At 44.8% G+C, this 19,374-nt stretch overlaps 1 protein-coding gene across 2 annotated transcripts; it reads left to right on the top strand.

Annotated features, from left to right (window-relative positions):
• The first annotated feature begins 46 nt into the window (after positions 1-46).
• Prss54 (serine protease 54) lies at positions 47-19,345 on the top strand. Of its 2 annotated transcripts, none has more exons than XM_076915694.1 (7): positions 47-100; positions 790-1,032; positions 1,164-1,258; positions 4,951-5,122; positions 12,960-13,218; positions 14,059-14,190; positions 18,585-19,345. In XM_076915694.1, exons 3-7 carry the CDS (start codon positions 1,198-1,200, stop codon positions 19,113-19,115), a joined length of 1,155 nt encoding a protein of 384 aa, XP_076771809.1. In that variant the 5' UTR covers positions 47-100; positions 790-1,032; positions 1,164-1,197; the 3' UTR covers positions 19,116-19,345. The 2 variants fall into 2 exon arrangements, with proteins under 2 accessions (XP_076771809.1, XP_034378892.1); XM_034523001.2 differs by having other exon boundaries at positions 77-264.
• Positions 19,346-19,374: the final 29 nt, after the last annotated feature.

Genomic DNA, 19,374 nt, shown 5'->3' with positions numbered 1-19,374 from the left:
TGAGAGATGCCGTGGTAACCATGACGCCACAATGGAACTTGGAATTCTTCCCAAGGCGTAGAAGAGACGCCGCTGTAGAGCTCTGCTGCATAAGGCCACAGTGAGTTCATTTCTCCTTTAGTCGGAATAGTTCACAGAAGAACTCGAAGCGTCATCCTGAGGGCAAAAGGAACATCTCGTGTCATGAGGGGAACATGGTGACTTAGAACTGTGCATACAGTTTCCTTAGGTCATGACGCACAGTGTGAGGCACCAGGATGTGAGGTGATGCTCCCAAGGGCTTAGGGGTTCAGATAGTTTTGAGCTCACATTTCGGATTCGCTGCTTAGTTGCTGTGTGACCCTGAGCCTGTCACTCAGTGTCTCTGGGTCTCAGTTTCTGAGTCTGTAAAATGGGGATTGTGAGAGTGTCTGTGTCTAGGGTGGCTATATGAATGTGTGGAACAAATGTTGGGACTGTTATCAGTGATGACATCCCAGAAACACTGGACGTCAGGGGTTTTTTGTTTGTTTGTTTTTGTTTTTTTGTTGTTGTCATTGTAGTTTTGTTTTCATTTTTCAAGACAGGGCCTCTCTGTGTAACAGTGCTGGCCATTCTGGAACCCACTCTGTAAACCAGATTGGCCTCTCACTCACAGAGATCTGCCTGCCTCCACCCCCCTAATGCTGAGATTAAAGGCATGCACCATCACTCTCATCTCTGATGTGAGTTTTAGTTTAGGAGGGAGACATCACAGTAAGACACTAAGGCCTGGGAGAGCTCCCATCAAAACCCTGTCTTTTCTTTTAGCAGTGTTTTATGGCTATAGAGTCAAAGCAAGGGTTGAATTCCACAAATCAAAAGCCAACCCTTTTTAGAGAACCAACTCTCTAGCACAACCAGGGCCCCAGGCTGCTCTGAGAAGACAACTGGAAAAAACACAGAATACCCTCTCTCCTTGGGCCATCTCACAAGCTGCTAGCCAAGCATCGGAGCCAGACAGCCTCTTCCTTGGCCATACCTGCAGGGAACCCAGCGCTGGGGATGTGACAGGTCAGTTTACTCCATCTGGGAAACTTGATGGCAAAAAGGAACAAGCTTCTACAATGGGGATCACCCCCTTCGGGGAGCAGGGGAGCCTGTCTGTGGATGGTGATGGAGTCACAAGTCTTCTGTCTTCCCAGCTGCTCATGGTGCTTGCTGCGCTTCTCTCTGGGGATGGCAGAGATGAGAGGGATGCTGTTGATGCTGCTGTACATGTCCCACTCGTCATCTGCCAGTGAGTGTGTAGCTTCCTTCCCAAGGCGTTCAGTGACAGGTGGAGCCTGGGGTGGGGTGGGGTGGAGGGTCATCCAGGAGAACAAGGTGGCCCTAAATGCCCAGAGAGGGACTCACCATCCCCAGCCCTTTGTCCTGGGCAGCATGTGTAAGTGGCAGGGACTAGGAAATGCAGAGTGTCAGGGCAGGGATGTGGGTCTAATTCTAAGGGTGGGAAATAGGAAAAATCAGCAATAGGGCCCAGAATCACTTATGGGGCGGAAGGGTCAGAGTGAAAGTTGCCTCCCACACTCGGCTCAACCTCACCCACCTGGAGTGCTCTGAGCTCTGTGAACTGTGACACACATCAGGACTAGTCCCACAGAGGCAGAGGTTTCTCAGGTTGCAAAAGTGGCTGCTATTGTCCCCTTCTTCCTGGCCTGTAGACTGCTCAGGGCCATTGGTTAGATGGAAGATATCACACACACACACACACACACACACACACACACACACACACACTGCAAAGACCCCACACCATCTTCAGCCTCCTCCTTTTCCATGCCAAGGAGACCAAGAGATGCTCAGAAACACAGACATAGCGTCTCTCCCACTAAGCCAAAGCTGAGACTCAAGGGGTTGGAGGGAAACACTTGCTCTCCGAACCAAATATTCTCATCAGGCCATTATCGATGGAATTGGGGCACAAGGCAGGGACTCTGCACAAGTACTCTACTACCCATGTACTTACTCAGTACCCAAGTGGCACTTTGGAAAAAGGAATGTCATTACATACATGGAGGCTCTTGGCTTGGGAAGAATTGGCTAATGCCTGCATTCTAAATCACCAGTTTCTCTAGAGAAAAACCAAGGCATAGACAAGGAATTTCATTTGTTGGTATTTCTGAAGTGGTTAGTGGCTTTAGTGTTCTCCCAGCAAAGTCTGTGGATGGACATTTGGTCTCAGGATACCCCACAGTGAAGAGGTCCTCTGTGTTCATTCATGTTGCTTATTTGTTTTGTTTTGAGACAAGAGTTTCACTATGTAGCATTGGCTATCCTAGATAGACCAGGCTGGCTTTAATCCACCTGTCTCTGCCTCCTGAGTGCTGAGATTAAAGGTATATTCTGCTATGCTTAGCCCTCTCTGAGTTCTTGACAATACTGTAGATGGCGATGGACTTTGCGTTTTGGAAATGTCTTTGCTGCTGACATCCTAGGTCACCACTGGAAGAAGTCTTCCACTCTTCCTGTTCTCTCCTCTAAACTCTCAGCATATCCTTTGGGTCACATCTCTCTGTCCCAGACTCTAAGTCCATCCCAACATGTTTAGTTCTCAACCCAGTGCCTGGCAGGGCTCTGTGCAGGTGGATGAATGGCCGAAAAGGCATTCACTGGGAGTCCGGTACACAGGATCTGCTATGGGTGCTTGTTACACGGCATGGAGACCCAAAGCCACCAACACAGAAGCATTGATTTGAGAGGAGGGAGTCGGCTTGCATTTTTGGAAACAGAATTGCCAGCTTTGCCCCAAGGCCCAGCACAGTCGTTTATAGAGCTATAGTTTGCATAGTCCCATAACCTTCTGTAGGATCTTGCAACAAGCCCAAGTGATGTACAGCCAGGCCCAGGACTGCACCCTTTAAAAGAGGAAGCTGTCAGAGAGTAGTGGCTTGCCTATGATCTCAGCACACTAGCTTGACTTTGAAGTCTGCATCCGGGCACTTCACAAATACACATCTACCCTGGTAAATGTTTAGCCAGTGCAGTGTCTAGAGATTCTTGCAGATGCCTGATACTCTCAGGATGGTGAATCTCTACGCCCTGGCTCCACAAGGAGCTGAGGAGCCCTGTGAGGGCGAGAACTCAACAAGGTATATCAATGTCAGAGGGAGGACTGGAACAATAGTGGGGTGTCAGCAAATTGGGGAACAACATGGAGTGTACCATCTTGTTATGAATGATGCCAGGAAAGTGGGGGCTCAGCCCACCCCACCCAGCACTCTAAGGAAGTCAGTCTCTGGCCTTGCCTTCTCCTCTCTTCTCTTCTCTTTCTTCCATGATCTTTCCTGTTCTAACAGTCTCCATGCTTGTATGAATATAGACCGTTAAGGACAATACAGGTTCACCCAACCTCAGGCTGACAGTGGGGGCATATCATTTAAACAACATTGTATTCTCTTGGAAACAAAATCCAGGCTTCCCAGAAGACAGCTCAGCTGGACAGTCTAGAAGGAAGAGGGTGAGCAGGATTGGAGGGGGAACAGAGACAGCTTCCACATGGCAGGACTTTTATCTCCTTCCTGACAGGAGGTCAGGGAGTCGATAATCGACAGAGTCATTTTATTCATGCACCAGATAACTTATTGAACACCCGCTAGATACTAGACACCACACTAGCTCCTAGGGACACACTAATAAAGCAAAACAGAACTGGTAAGAGGAGCCATGCAAGGAGAAGCTTCCAGGGGGTACAGGGAAAGGGAAGGTTGAATTTAAAGCTGTGGCAGGGGGCGGGGTCTGGAACACAGGTCACGACTAGGCGAGTGGTGGAGTTTGGATTCCTCTGATCTGCCCTAAAACTGGAGTTGTCCATCCACCTTAGCAGTGCCCACCTTCAAGGTTATGGGAGAATTGTCCCATAGTATGTGGGTGCTTGCAGTGCTCAAACCTTTGGGCCTCAAGACCCTTTCATGCTCTTAAGTTATCGGGGCCCCTAAACTACTTTTGCTGGGGAGGGGCTTTGTTCTAGTGTTACTTCTGTTACTAAACACCCCACCAGAGGGGTTCACACAGCTAGTCACATCATGCCCATAGTCAAAAGCTACTTGTTCCATAAACTAGCTTTTGTTACTATTTTTTCTCTTATTGACAAGGTTTTACTACGTGGCACTGACTGGCCAGGACTCACTCTGCTCACTCTGCAGACCAGGCTAGCCTCAGATTCACAGAGATTCCCCCTATCTCTACTTCCTGTGTGCTGGGATTAAAGATGTAAGCCACCACCCCTGAGGCTTCTTTACTCTTATACAGTTAAGGACACCCTCCCTCCAGGAAGTGGTACTGCCCAGTGTGACCCCGTTCTTCTTATATCAAATAGCAGTTAAGGGTCCTCAACAGACATGCTCTCAGTCCAACCTCATCTAGATAATTCTTCATTAAGACTCTCTTCCAAGTGATTCTAGGTTGCATCGAGTTGATAATTAAAACTACCCACCACAGACTTTATTTTTCACACTTACCATAGTAGAAATTGAACTAGAGAAAACAAAAGGACAAGAATATACAAATCCATGCATACATTTGACCATCAGAGTGCTGACATCCCAAATCTGGAAAACTGCATCATACACTTGTGAGAGAAGAGTTGAGGAAGCAAGCAACAGCTTTTCCCTGAAGGAAGGGTCTAGACTCTACAGGATGCCTATGGGTCCCGTTACCACCCGCTTTTGTACAAAAGATGCCAGACAAGGCCTAGCAAGAGGTGCTGCGCTTGGCAGAGAGGTGCCAGTAGCCGAGAATTTTACAAGGTTCAGAGATGCAGCCAAGCATCTTTAATGTGGAAGCTCTCCTGGGATAAACAAAGCATCCGGGTGGTACAGTGAGCCCCAAGCAAAACAGCCAGCGGAACAGGAGTCCCGAGGTCTGGGGAATGGCGGTGCTCACAGTGGGGCTAGCTCCTTGCCACAGTTGAGGTCTCTGCTCCCTCTGCAGTTTGTGGCATCCAGAAAGCCAACACCGAGGACGTGTTAAAGGAGAACCTTGTAAGCAGCACCGAGTTCCCCTGGGTGGTGTCCATCCAGGACAAACAGTACACCCACCTGGCGTTCGGCTGCATTCTCAGCGAGTTCTGGATCCTCAGCACCGCCTCCGCTCTCCAGCAAAGGCCAGTGCTCCCCTGTGTGAGGGTTGGGGAGTGGAATGTCCTGTAGGCCTGGGGACTTGTGGGGCTTGTAGGATTGACTCTGGGTATGTGTGCCTGCACCAAGGTCCTGAGGTCACCAGTGACTCATGGAACTTTACTATGAGGCCCGAGGGTGGCGCCAGTGAAAAGCAAGATGCCATTGGTTGTATCTAGGAAGTCCACTTGTGATTTTGCCATAACCACGGAAGCGTGGATTCTTTGATTATATCCACCGGGTGTCCTTCCAGGGTAAGTTGAGGAAGTCGACAGGAGTCCTATCAAGACATCCTGGGCCTTACAAATGTCATTTAAATAAATAATTGTGCCACAGAGAGAAGCACACAGAGAAAGTGGAAATAAATTAGAGCTGCTTTCAGAAGGCTTTTCTCTGGGTGCTAAGAACACCTGTGGCTTCTTTTCTCTAATTGCGCTTGCATATGTACCCCAAATTATATACCATAAGCTTAGATTCTTACAAATAAGAAAAAAATCATATGACTAAAGAATTTGGCAAATGTCCTAAAACTATTTTCATAGGTATTGTAGGATACCTTACTTCTATCTGGTCCAATGCACTTAACTTTTGAGAATTGGCATTAAAGAAGGTAATTTCAACCTCTTGGGAAGAAAGGTTTTATGAACGAAGTTGTTCATTGCATGACTAATAACACTGAAAATGCTGGAAAGAAAGTAACCATCTAAGGCCTGTGATCTCAGCATTTGGAAGGTGAAGGCAGAAGGATCAAGGAGTTCAAGGTCATCCTTGGCTATGTGTTGAGTTTGTGGCCAGCCTGGGCTACATGAGAGTTGGCCTCAAATATGAACACAAACAAAACAAAAAAACCCAACCAAACAAAAAGCAAACATTCAGTTATCACAGATAAGCAAATGATAATTTCTTGCATACCCTGTATATAAGATAGTATAATATGCATTATGTAAACAGAAGGAAGCATAAGAATTTCTTCCTTGACCAAGTTATCATTGAGTAGGGCTTTTTCAGCTTCCGTGTGCTTGTGGGCTTTCTGTTGTTTTTGTTGTTACTGAAGAGCAGCCTTAGTGCGTAGCGATCTGATAGGATGCATGGGATTATTTCAATCTACTTGTATCAGTTGAGGATGGTTTTGTGATCGATTATATGGTCAGTTTTGGAGAAGGTACCATGAGGTACTAAAAAGAAGGTATATTCTTTTGTTTTAGGATGAAATGTTCTATAGATATCTGTTAAAAATCATTTGGTTCATCACTTCTGTTAATTTTACTGTGTCTCTGTTTAGTTTCTGTTTCCATGATCTGTCCATTGCTGAGAGTGGAGTGTTGAAGTCTCCCACTATTATTGTGTGAGGTGCAATGTGTGCTTTGAGTTTTAGTAAGGTTTCTTTTATGAATGTGGGTGCCCTTGCATTTGGAGCATAGATGTTCAGAATTGAGAGTTCATCTTGGTAGATTTTTTTTTCCTTTGATGAGTATGAAGTGTCCTTCCTTATCTTTTTTTTTTTTGATAACTTTTGGTTGAAAGTTGATTTTATTCGATATTAGAATAGCTACTCCAGCTTGTTCCTTGGGACCATTTTCTTGGAAAATTGTTTTCCAGCCTTTTACTCTGAGGTAGGATCTGTCTTTGTCACTGAGGTGCGTTTCCTGTATGCAGCAAAATGCTGGGCCGTGTTTACATATCCAGTCTGTTAGTCTGTGTCTTTTTATTGGGGAAGTGAGTCCATTGATGTTAAGAGATATTAAGGAAAAGTGATTTTTGCCTCCTGTTATTTTTGTTATTAGAGGTGGAATTATGTTTGTATGGCTGTCTTCTTTTGTTTGTTAAAAGACAATTACTTCCTTGCTCTTCCTAGGTTGTAGTTTCCCTCCTCCTGTTGGAGTTTTTCATCGATTATCCTTTTGTAGTGCTGGATTTGTGGGAAGATATTGTGTAAATTTGGTTTTGTCATGGAATATCTTGGTTTCTACATCAACAGTAATTGAGAGTTTTGCTGGGTATAGTAGCCATTTGTGTTCTCCTAGTGTCTGTATAACATCTGCCCAGGATCTTATAGCTTTCACAGTCTCTGGTGAGGAGTCTGGTGTAATCCTGATAGATTTGTCTTCATATGTTACTTAACCTTTTTCCCTTACTGCTTTTAGTATTTTCTTTGTTTTGTGCATTTGATGTTTTGATTATTATGTGGTGGTATGAATTTCTTTTCTGATTTAGTCTATTTGGAGTTCTGTAGGCTTCTTGTATGTTCATGGGCATCTCTTTCTTTAGGTTAGGGAAGTTTTCTTCTATAATTTTGTTGAAGATATTTACTGGCCTTTTAAGTTGGGAATCTTCACTCTCTTCTATACCTATTATCCTTAGGTTTGGTTTTCTCATTGTGTCCTGGATTTCCTTGATGTTTTGGGTTAGGAGCTTTTTGCATTTTGCATTTCCTTTGACTGTTGTGTCAATGTTTTCTATGGTATCTTCTGCACATGAGATTCTCTCTTCTATTCTCTCTTGTATTCTGTTGGTGATGCTTGCATCTATAACTCTTGATTTCTTACCTAGGTTTTTTATCTCCAGGGTAGTCTCCTTTAGTTATTTCTTTATTAATTCTATTTACATTTTTAGATCCTGGATGATTTCATTTAATTCCTTTACCTGTTTGGTTATGTTTTCCTGTAATTTTTAAAGGGATTTTTGTGTTTCCTCTTTAAGGGCTTCTACCTGTTTACCTGTGTTTTCCTGTATTTCTTTAAGGAAGTTATTTATACCCTTCTTAAAGTCTTCTATCATCATCATGAGATGTGACTTAAAATCAGAGTCTTGCTTTTCTGGTGTGTTGGGTATCCAGAGCTCGCTGTGGTAGGAGAACTGGGTTCTGATGATGCCAGGTAACCTTGGTTTCTGTTACTTATGCTCTTGCCCTTGCCTCTCACCATCTGGATAACTCTGGTGTTAGCTGATCTGACTATGGCTTGTTCCTCCTGCAAGCCAGTGTGTCAGTACTCCTGGAAGACCAGTTCTCTCTGGGATGAATTTGGGTATGGAGAGCTGTGGCACAGGGTCAGCTCTGGGGCGCAGATGGAAACCGGAAGGATCCTGTCCCAGGCTACTCCTCAGTTCCTGTGTCCTGAGGTCTCAGTGCGGATCCTTCCTAGCAGAAGTGGTGGTGTTACCTGTGCTCACTGGTGGGCCTACACTCCTGGGAGACCGGCTCTCTCCCAGCAGTATTTGGGTATGAAGTGCCGTGAGCTGCTGAATTTTTAATACTTGTTTTATGTATTTTAAAATTACTTTTATTATTCTTTTAGTGTATGTGTAAAATAATGGGCCTCATATGGCATTTTATTTTTATTTTTTTAAATATATATATTCTAATCATGTTTCACCAACTTCTCTTCACCTCTCTACCTCCTCAACTCCCTTCATTCTCTCTTTCAAAAGCAAAAAAAACAAAATCCCACAAAAACAAAAATCAAAACAAGCAAAAGATGAATGAGATATTTAAAAAAAAAAAAGCCAAACAAGACAAAAATGAAATAAAAAGATCCACAAAATACCACTGAGTTTGATTTGTGTTGGCCAACTGTTCCTGGGAATGGGCCTTCCCTAGAGATACCCAGCACCCAGTATCTCTACTAGAGATAACTGGTTTTCCCTTTGCCGGCAGGTGTCAGTTGCAAATGACTTTTTGGTTAGGGCTGCTGCCTGTAAGTCAAGACAGAAACAAACCTACTCATACTCTAACCTTGGACTTTCTGTGTCTGCTTTCCCCTCTCAATGCTGGGACCCTGTCTGGCTTGGAACAGTGTAGGTCTTGTGTGTGCTGCCACAGTCTCTGCAAATTCACATGCATGTCAGTTCTATTGTGTCTGGAAGACATTGGTTCCTTGGAGTCATCCATCACCTCTGGCTCTTACAGTCCATCTCTTCTTCCTTATAGATCCCTGAGCCTTGAGAAGGAGGGGTTTAATGAACACATCTCATTTAGGACTGAGTGCTCCCAAGAGTGAAAACTCTCTGCCCAGTTGTGGGTCTCTGTCTTAACTCCCACCTACTATTAAAATCACTCCTTTAATGTGGTTTGGTGTGTATGTCATTAGGAGTCATTTTATTGCTGCGTTCTTTAGCAAAACAATAGTATTAGGTTTCTTCTCAGGCCTGTGACCTATCTAGTCTCAGGTTCTTGGCCACTTTGTATCAGGTGTGGGTTCTGTCTTGTGGAGTTGGTTGGTTACTCGCATATCTGTGCCACTGTTATACTGGCATATCTTGCAGGCAGGTTGCTGTTATGGGTCAGGGTTTATAGCTGAGTGATAGTCACGATTACCTTTTTCCTCTGGTACTGTGCTGAATACCTTCCAGAACCATGAACACTAGTCAGTATGAATGAAGCTTCTAGTTAGGCACCAGATCAGCTTCTCCTTGTTCAATGGCATAAGTGATGTCTTCAGCAATATGGCCTTACCATCAAGTTGTAGAGAGTAACCAATAGCCTTGGCAGTAGTCTGTGATCTCTGAGGATTTCATGGGATCCCTTTGGCCAATCACTCAATAATATGTAACCCATATGTAACACTGGAGGTTTACTTAGTACCATATGATGTCTAGTTCATTATGGATGCTCCACCTTTGACCCTCATAGTGGTCAGAATATATATATATATATATATATATATATATATATATATATATTCTGTGTCTATATATATATGTGTGTATGTGTGTGTTTGTGTATATGTAATATATATGATGTATATGTATATATATGTTTTATCTATAATTTTTTCATTTACAAAGCCTTTTTATTATTTTAAAAAGTTCCATATTTATTTCACTTTCTGACCCTGTGCTTCTGCCTTCAACACCTTCACAACAAGTTTCTGCTCCTCAATAATGAGGAACGCCTGATCTTCTATGGACACACTTAACAAAGATGGAACTGCTGTAGGTCCTGCCGACATGCTTCTTTGTTTTAGACAATCTCCTAAAGACTTAGGTCTTCTGGCATGAAGCCCTCACAGTCTGTCTGGGCACACACACAGATTTTGGTGCTTTCCAAACCTTCTTGGTATAAAGGTAAACAGTTCTATTGCCAGGGTTTTGAGACATCCTAGCTTTGTCCGAGGCTATATTGTAGAAAAGCCTGCAGTGCTGTGTCAAACTTTGGACTATTCTGAGTGTCTCTAAGCACTGTCTTCAGGAGGGCCAGAATTTATATGTTTAAATGGAAATCCATGTATACAGGCTACTATCCACAAAGAAGCAAAGATACACCATGAAAACATCCCTCAGTCACTAGTTTCCTTCCATTGCACCATGTCCTGTCATCAATTTCCGTGATGTTTCTCTTTTAAAAATCTAACGTGTTCAGGAATATCTATACATCTTTCTAAATTGATTCTTAGGTCTATTAACACAGACGGAATCCTCTCTCCCCTTGTCAGCTCAGGTTTCCATAACAAAATATTGTAGTCCGGGTGGGTTAGCCACAAAGTCCAAGGTTAGTGTATCAGCATGTTTGCTTCTTTCTAGCTGTGTCTTCACATGGCTCTTTCCCTCTATGTGAAAATTGGACAGAAAAGAGATTGTGAAGACTCCTGACATACACAGTTCCACACATACACATACATACACGCACACACATACACACATATGCACATATATATATACATACACAATATATACATATGCATACATGCACGCACATATACACACATATGTACACGCATATACACATATGCACACATATATACTTACACATACACATACAAACATGTACACATGCATACATATACACATACATATATACACATACACTCACATATACACATGTATATAAACACATACATATACCCACATATATAAACATACACACATATACATACATATGTACACACATATACATGCATACACATATATACTTACACAATACATACACATACACACACATATATACACATACATACACTTACACACATATGCACATGCATACACACATATATACACATACATACACATACACACATATACACATGCATATACACACACATACACACACATACACACATACACACACTCACATGAAAAGACTCTGATTCCCAGTTCATGTCCTCTCTATGGCTTGCTCTTCCTGTCCATTTTCTAGGCATCGCTCTTCCCCCTCCTATTGCCCCTCTGGCTCCGGGTATTAAATGTTTCTGTGAAGAAGTCTGAGGCAATTCTGATTTTAAGCAGGGTGACTCTGAATGCTTATGTGCCAAGGAGATGCCCGGCTCAGCCCTGCTTCCCAGAGCCTGCTGTTCTCCTTTATTTCAGTTTCCTGACTTTGATGAGTTAGACAAGAACATGTATGATCAAACTTAGAATGACTTCATCTTTGATGGACTGGATGTCCAGCTCTGCCAGATGGCTCCCATCTGTCATTCATGAGCCACTCTCTCGTCTTCCTCCTTCTGGTGGGCCCCAGAGGGTTTGGCCTGTGTGGGTGACAGCAGCAGTTTGCCTTGCCTACTGACTGGTTCCTGTTGGGTCACATCAATGCAGCATACACTAGCTGTAGGAGACAGTATAATTGGATCTTTATTCTCCTGAGGTAAAGTGTTGATTGGTTCCCTCGCCCAGCTCCATATAACTCTACCTGACCTAAAACTCTTCTCACCTAGGTAGGGAGACAGCTATGTCTGGGACCTGGGCTTGCGAGACCATGCTTCAGTGAAGACAGTGAAAGAGCAACTCAGTGTGTGTTTGTGTGTGTGTGTGTGTGTGTGTGTGTGTGTGTTGGGGGGCGCGCACACACACACACACACACAAAAGTGAAAACAGACACACAAGAAAACTTTGCTAGTTTCTATCTCATTTTAGTCACTGTTCTCAGCCTACTTACTAAGGCTTTCATTGTGTTTTCTCTTCTCCTCCATGCTGTTTCTAACTTGACCTTCATTCTTGACTTTTTTTGCTGAGAACCTTCTCACCCAGCTTCTTCTGAGTTCAGTGGCAGCCGATGTCACCTGTCACTCTCAGTTGTCCTGCTTGGATGCTGAGTGTTCGATCCTCTTTATGGTTTCACAGTATTCGCATTTGCTTCGAGTTCTTACAGTTCCTTGGGTGAGTCCCAATTGATGAAGAAAAGATACTCAGCTCAAACTCCACCACTGTTAACCACTGTTACGCCATATCTTCCCACTCGTTAGCCGTATCGTATTATTCATTAAGATGTAAACTGCTAAGACTGTGAGTGAGAGTTATGATTACATAGCTGGTATCATCACTACTTGGCTACTATGTTTAAAAACACTATTCATATGCACAAAGTTACCCAGTGATATGTGAACAGATGATCTTTGGTTGGTAAGATAAATAAATGTATGAAGACAGAAGAATCCCCCATGAGTCCTTGAGATCAAAAGGGAAAGCACAAACCTAGAAGAAATTCCTTGGAGACTGAGCTCAAAGGTACGAGTAAAAAGTAACCCAGGGTTTGGACAGATGGCTCAGTGGTTAGAACGCTTCTTGCTCTTCCAGAGAGCCCAAATATGATTTTCAGCAACATCAAGTAGCTCACAGCCACCAGCAACTCCAGATCCAAGGAATCCAACGCCCTCTTCTGGCCTTGGCAGATATATAGCAGCACACACACACACACACACACACACACACACGCACATGCACACACACACGCGCACACAAATTAAAAACAAAACCAAAATACCCAGGGAATGGGTTGGATGAGCATGCCGGGTTGAAAATAAAAACTGTGAGAAATGAGAAATGAGGGAAGTGGGAAGCTTCCTTTCTGTCTTGACTTTTCAAAATCCCCTTTGTTGTCTTTCTCTCTAGGAAGGAGGTCATTGCTGTTGTTGGTATATCTAACATGGATCCCCGAAAGACTGACCACAGAGAGTATTCAGTCAATACCATCATCCCCCACGAGAACTTTAATAACAACTCAATGAGCAATAACATAGCCCTCCTGAAGACAGAATCTGCCATACATTTCAACGACCTGGTCCAGGCCATCTGCTTCCTGGGCAAAAAGCTACATAAACCACCAGCCTTGAGGAACTGCTGGGTAGCAGGATGGAATCCCACGTCTGCAGTTAATGCATTCCTTCTCCTAGAGGAGGCTGTGTGTGTGTTGGCAGTGGGGGGTGACTCAGATGAACTTCTTTAGGGCTTGTCCTAATCAGGGTGCTTGATGTTTAGGGCTGATTCCTAGTGTTTGCCTTTGTGGGGGACAGGGGGCGCTCTCCTCCTCCTCTTCCTCCCCCTCCTCTTTCTCCTCCTCCTCTTCTTCCCCCTCCTCTTCCTTCTCCTTTTCTTCTCTCCTTTTCTTCTTCTTTTTCTTCCTCCTCCTCCTCTTCTTCCCCCTCCTCTTCCTTCTCCTTTTCTTCTCTCCTTTTCTTCTTTTTTCTTCCTCTTCCCCCTCTTCTTCCCCCCTCCCTCACTTCCTCCTCTTCTTCTCCCTCTTTTTCCTCTCCCTCCTCTTCCTCCTTTTCTTCTCTCCTCTCCTTTTCTTTTTTCCTCCCTCCTCCCCCTCCTCCCTCTCCCATTCCTCCCTTCCCCTTCCTCCCTTCTCCTCCTCTTTCTTCTCTATACCCAAGCAGTAAACAAGCAGCAAACTGCCTCACCCAATGCCAGGAGGAGTGAGGGGACTAGAGCTGATTACCTAAGTCACTCTTTTTCTGTCGTCTTGGGTAAGAATGAAACAAGGAAATGCATAGTCTTTAAGTGTGGAGGAAGGGTGAATTGTTCTCTGTTTACAGATTCAGATTCAAAGCAAAGATAGTTTTCAGTAAAAACTCAGACACAGGTTCTGATTTCTATGGGTTAATGGGACTTTTCTGTCCACTGCTGTTTGGCTATGTGAGTTGCTGTTATATTGACACAGGATCACCTTCTTGTTAATAACTCTTGGGCTCTCTGTTGCATGGTCCAGACAGGAAATCACATGACAATGAGTATCCTGAGGAGAATCCCCGTAACAGACATTGAAGTGTGTCCTATACATAGAGACCGGAAAACAGAATGTGCCAGTCACACAAATAAGGAACCCAACAATGTTTGCCTGGTAAGAAATTGATCCAATAGTAGTCAAATCCCAAAAGTAATGATGGGTTGCACCCATGGGACCAAGGAATCATAGAAGCGCCTCCTCACTGGACAAAGGGGAATGAAGGACAAAGAGAGAGTGAGGTGAGATTCATGTCTCTGGTAGGAATAACATTTAGCAGAAAGTGGATACTCAAAAACTTGCTGAGTGGCTGAGTGTGACATGTTATGCCTAGAATTCTGGAACCTAGCAGGCCAAGGCAGAAGGATCATAAATTTAAGGCCAACCAGAACTACATTATCACATCTTACCTTAAAAAGAAAGAAAAATCTGCTGAAAGGACTACATGAAGTTACTATCTTCGGTGTAATGATCAAACATATCTGAGTCACAGATGCTCATTAAGGAGCTAAACATGTAAGGGGTGAGTCCTGCTTCTACTTGTGGGTATGTATGTACACAGGTCTGCAGGGTTGGAGTCACCATGCCCAGCACCTTCGGAACCAGAACCTAGGTTCTCTTTTGATGCACTGTTTGCCAGGAACTAGGGATTTCTTCTGTAAGAACCCCTGCTCTTTACACAAACAAGCACTGCAGAGAATGACTGTCCTATGATCTGAGCAAAATGTGCAGAATTTACTGCCATCTGGTTCAGGTTCCCTAATGTCTAAACCCAGACTAATGTGGCTTACTAAGACTAGTCAATAAATAGAGTAAGGAGAAAAAAACCTAAGGCTAGCAGGCAAAGTTCTCTGTCTCTCTCTCTCTTTCTGTTTGTGTGTGTGCGCGTGTGTGCGTGCGTGCATGTGAGAGAGAGACAGACAGATAGACAGACAGACAGACAGACAGACAGACAGACAGACAGACACAGAGACATAATATACTTTGGGGATCAAACATGGGACCAAGAGCATGCTAGGCAAATGTTCTACTACTAAGCTACATTCTCAACTTAAATCTGCCTTGGTAAGATGTCGATCAACTCTCCCATCTACAAATAACCTTCAAGACTCCTCTCGTCAAAATGCTCTTCCTTCAAGAAAAAGGCAAGGGTTTTTTTGTTTGTTTGTTTTGTTTTTTGTTTTGTTTTTTGTAAAGAACACAGAGAGAGAGAGAGAGAGAAGGCAAGGGGGTTTTTAGAGTAAAGAATGCACACACACACACACACACACACACACACACACACCTTTCTAAAAGTCTTTGGATACCAAAGGCTTGATGGTTCTCATTAAGCAGCAAGTTTGCTCTTCCTGCAGTGGTTCAACATTGTTTAACTGTTCTGTGCTTGGCTCCCTGTCAGGGGAAGACCTCAGCTGCTGCTGCTGCTGCTGCTGCTCCTACTTCTCCTTCTCTTCCTCTTTCTCCTCTTCTTCCTCCTCTTCCTCCTCATTCCTTCTTCTTCCTTCTTTTTCTTCTTCCTCCTCCTCTTCTTTTGTTTTGCTGAGACAGAGTCTGTGTAGCCCTGGCTGTCCTGGAACTTATTCTGTAGACCAGGCTGCCCTCAAACCCACAGAGATACCATGAGCTAGGATTAAAGGTGTATGTTACCACTGTTCAGCTTCAGCAACTTCTCAAATTGGATGTTCTAAAAACAGTACAAGTCATAGCTATTTAATAAAATCCTGGTGGCAATCGTCCCACCAGTCCAGTACCACATTTCATTGTACCTAAGATGCCATCAGCTGTAGATGCTGGCATAATTTTACACAGTGCTAAGACAGAAGGGTGACAGTTAGACTTTGCCATCAACGGATCCAAAATACATCATCTTTTCCAAGATGCTAAGTGTTGAAGTGTGCCTAGACTCTAGAAATGGTATATTGTGTTAAGTGATCACCCTGCAAAGTTGTTAACTGTGGCACCCCTGTGAAATCTTTCATATGTATGAAGGGTGTGCATGCAGGGTGCACACGTATGTGGCTTCATGTGTGTCTATCTAAAACCATTGTCTTCCTAGATGAATTCCTTACTACTTTGAGGCAATATCTCTTGGCTGAACATACTATGTGATCATTTGATGTGGCTACTCTAGCTAGCCTACTTGCCCCATGCGTCCCACCCAGCCTCCAGAGCTCACCAGTCATTTACAGCATCTCAGCATCTAAGCTTGCTCAGCACACACTTTATCCGCTGAGCCATCCTCAGCCACTAACCTTTAGCTTTTGAACTGAATTCTGCTCACAAAACATCTAATGGTGACTTCATTATGTTGAATGTCTTCTGTTGCGGGAGAACAGAAATGTGATCTGGTGTCTGGATTCTGAACACCACATTTGTTGGGTATAGAAGAAACTTTCAGCTCTAGAATCTGACTAGTGATTTTCCCTGTGGACCCAGAAGAGCTGCTGTGGAACTTTACTCTTTGCTTTTATGGTTTTTACAACTCTTAGAGGTTTTGTGGGATGTCGAGGGAGAAGACCACCCAGAGAGAAGGGCCTCTCTCTCCCCCTCACCCCAGGAGGTAAGACAGAGCTGCTTCAGGGTTCCTGGGCCAGAGGCCTCTGTAGCTTTTACCTCAGAAACCAAAAATCATGGCTTTACTAGGTGAGGAAGAATGGGCGGGTGGGGGAGGGGGGGACAACAAAAGAAAAAAGACTCGTTCATTCTGAGCCTGGGGTTAGCAGCAAAGCTCTGTGCGAGCCAGAGCCGCCTGTACCCACTGCTGTGCATCAGGACCATCATGCTGTGTGTCCTAACTTCCATCCATTTTCTTCCTCAAGAGCAGTTATGATCAACTGGGGGTGGGACCAGTGAGAGGATGGAGACCATATCACTCATCAGCAATGCCCCAAGCGGCCTTGGTGTATTATAGACAATGGTCATTCAACAGTCCCAGGTAGCCAGTCAGAACTCGGAAATAACCTATCAACCATCTGCTTTTTGATGGTGTGTGGGGGGTGACACAGCAGACTGTGAAAGAAATGGAAGTACAGGGGTGCCGTGCTGCCCCTGGAGCGAGCAAGATGGGATAATATGCAGATTCTATTGCCCTTACACTGTTTCTGGCCTTCTAAAAGGCTACCCAGGCCTGACGGTGTCTTTCCAGAATGTATGTGCCGCATCTCTGCCCTGTTCCCAGTCACTTCTACCATGAACTCTCACCCCTGCTCTGCCCATACTTCCTAAGCAAGGGAGAATATAGTGGGAAGGGATACCCCAGGCAGGGCTATTACCCAGGTCACAAAGCAGAAGCAGCTGAGAGGTCACCCTTTGCCTCTTTGCGTCTCCTCGAGTTTTTCCAAACTGTTCACTGTTATCCATTGCCACCCTGCTCACTGATTACCTCAGTCCAAACAGCAAGAGCAACATATCATTGGCCAGCCTGCCTGGCTCTTCCGGTCAAGGGGGACAAAAAAAAAATTAAGGAGGGTGAATAGTCTTTCCTCTATGTCGGACCCAAGATGGACTATGGAGTGCAAGAAGAAGGGGCCTTAGGAGGGACAGGTGAAATAAATGAAACCTGGTAGTTATTTTGAGCCTTCCCCAATTTCTCCAACTTCCTACAGAAAAAGCATAGCCCTTATAACCCCACACATAGCTAACAGTCGCACCAAATACTTTACTGTGTGCATACTGCACGCCCAGCACCAGAGCTGAACATGTTACAGGCGCTAGCTCACCTACGCATTGCATGTGAACCTGGTCGTTTGCCTCAGTCCAAATGGACTGCAGCTGTGGCAGGGGGCAGGAAGCTGTAGATCCAGCACAGCTTTCCTTCCTGAGAGACTCTGGTCCTCCCGCCCCTCTATCCAGCTCCCTCCTTAAGCAAAAAACGAACAGGAGAAGAGTTCAGAGGTGTGATCATTCTAACCCAGAATGGAAAGATGCTGGTGTTTGGGGGAGGAGCAGCCAAAAGAGAGGAAGACTCATGGTACTAGAAAAAGACAAGACAGTTTAAATTGAGCCAAGAAGCTACAGGCAATCTGGGTATCAGGGCCACAAATAGTTTGCATAATACAAAGAAAAACTGGGCCAAGGAAGTAGCCCTGCTGGAGGGTGCTTGTCTTGCATAGAACCCCAGTGTCAGGGATTTGCTCCCCAGCCCTTGGTGGAAGACCAGTTGTGGTGGCTGGTACTCCCAGCCCGAGGGGGTTGGAGTCACAGGGATCGAGAGTTCAAAGTCATCTTTAGCTGCACAGTGAGTAGGTTATATGAGATCCAGACTCAAAGAAGCAGGCAAGAAAGAGGGAAAGAGGGAGAGGGGTAGAGGGAAGAGGAGGCAGAAAAGGAGAGGTGTGTGTGTGTCTATGTTGTAATTGGTGGTGGCTGTCTAGATTTTAAATGGTAGCCTCTAATTTGTCCCATTTCCAGAGAGAATCGATGCAAGACTTTCTAAAACAGACACGGGTACAAGGGTCTACTGAGAAGGAAGTTTTTCTGAGACCTGAAGCCCTCTTTGTCCTTTATTGCAGGGGGAACCAGGAAGCCCTATGATGTGTCAAGTAAAGAAGCTAGGTCTCTGGATCCTGAGAGGACTCCTGGCCTATGGAGGCGACTCATGCCCTGGACTGTTTCTGTACACCAGTGTGGAAGACTACAGCGACTGGATCATGGCCAAGACGAGGAAGGCTGGCTCTTCCCTGTCCTCGCTCCACCTCTGGGAGAAGTTGATCCCTGAGCTCCCCTTTCACGAATCAAATATTGCCCTGACAAAGAATTCGTATTCTGTACATAGCTATACTGAATGGCCCCACTCCTACTCCCAAGGACAAAGAATATCCACTACATACAACAAGCAGAATAATACTGGGCAGAACTTCAGGGTAAACGGGCAACCGGAAACAGGCGGGCCTTCGAAGGTGGCTATTCAACCCATGTACTATGACTACTACGGTGGGGAGGCGGGGGAGGACGGGGCTGTGGCTGGCCAGAACAGGCTGCGTTGGTCCCAAGAAAGGATCTTGATGTCCTTCGTGCTTGTTTTCTTGGGCAGCGGTGTCTAGCTAGGAGCTAACCTACTACCACAGAGAAGAAGCCTCAGAGGGCAAGACGGTCGGGATCTGCCGTACTGTTCTGGTGTCTGCCCTTGATAGGTGCCCCCTGGGTGGCCACGGGCAGGCCCACGGCAGCACCGGGCTGGCTCTCCTTCCTCCGTCCCACTCCCATATGTGGGGAGGTCACTTTCATTTATGCTTGTGAACTAAATGTGGGCTAACAAGTGTCAAACGATTAGAGTGCCCTTGTGGTTCTTTCACTGTTAAT

The sequence above is a fragment of the Arvicanthis niloticus genome, chromosome 18, assembly GCF_011762505.2.
Source record: "Arvicanthis niloticus isolate mArvNil1 chromosome 18, mArvNil1.pat.X, whole genome shotgun sequence".
In the NCBI taxonomy this organism is placed as follows: domain Eukaryota; kingdom Metazoa; phylum Chordata; class Mammalia; order Rodentia; family Muridae; genus Arvicanthis; species Arvicanthis niloticus.
Note: the sequence above shows the minus strand (reverse complement) of the source record. Positions and strands in the feature narration are given on the sequence as shown.

Excerpts from the sequence above, each read along its gene's own strand:
- Prss54 (XM_076915694.1), top strand. The coding sequence starts at position 1,198 with ATGGCAGAGATGAGAGGGATGCTGTTGATGCTGCTGTACATGTCCCAC. Across the intron at positions 1,259-4,950 it reads GTCCCACTCGTCATCTGCCA|TTTGTGGCATCCAGAAAGCC; the intron begins GTGAGTGTGTAG and ends CTCCCTCTGCAG. Across the intron at positions 13,219-14,058 it reads GATGGAATCCCACGTCTGCA|ACAGGAAATCACATGACAAT; the intron begins GTTAATGCATTC and ends TGCATGGTCCAG.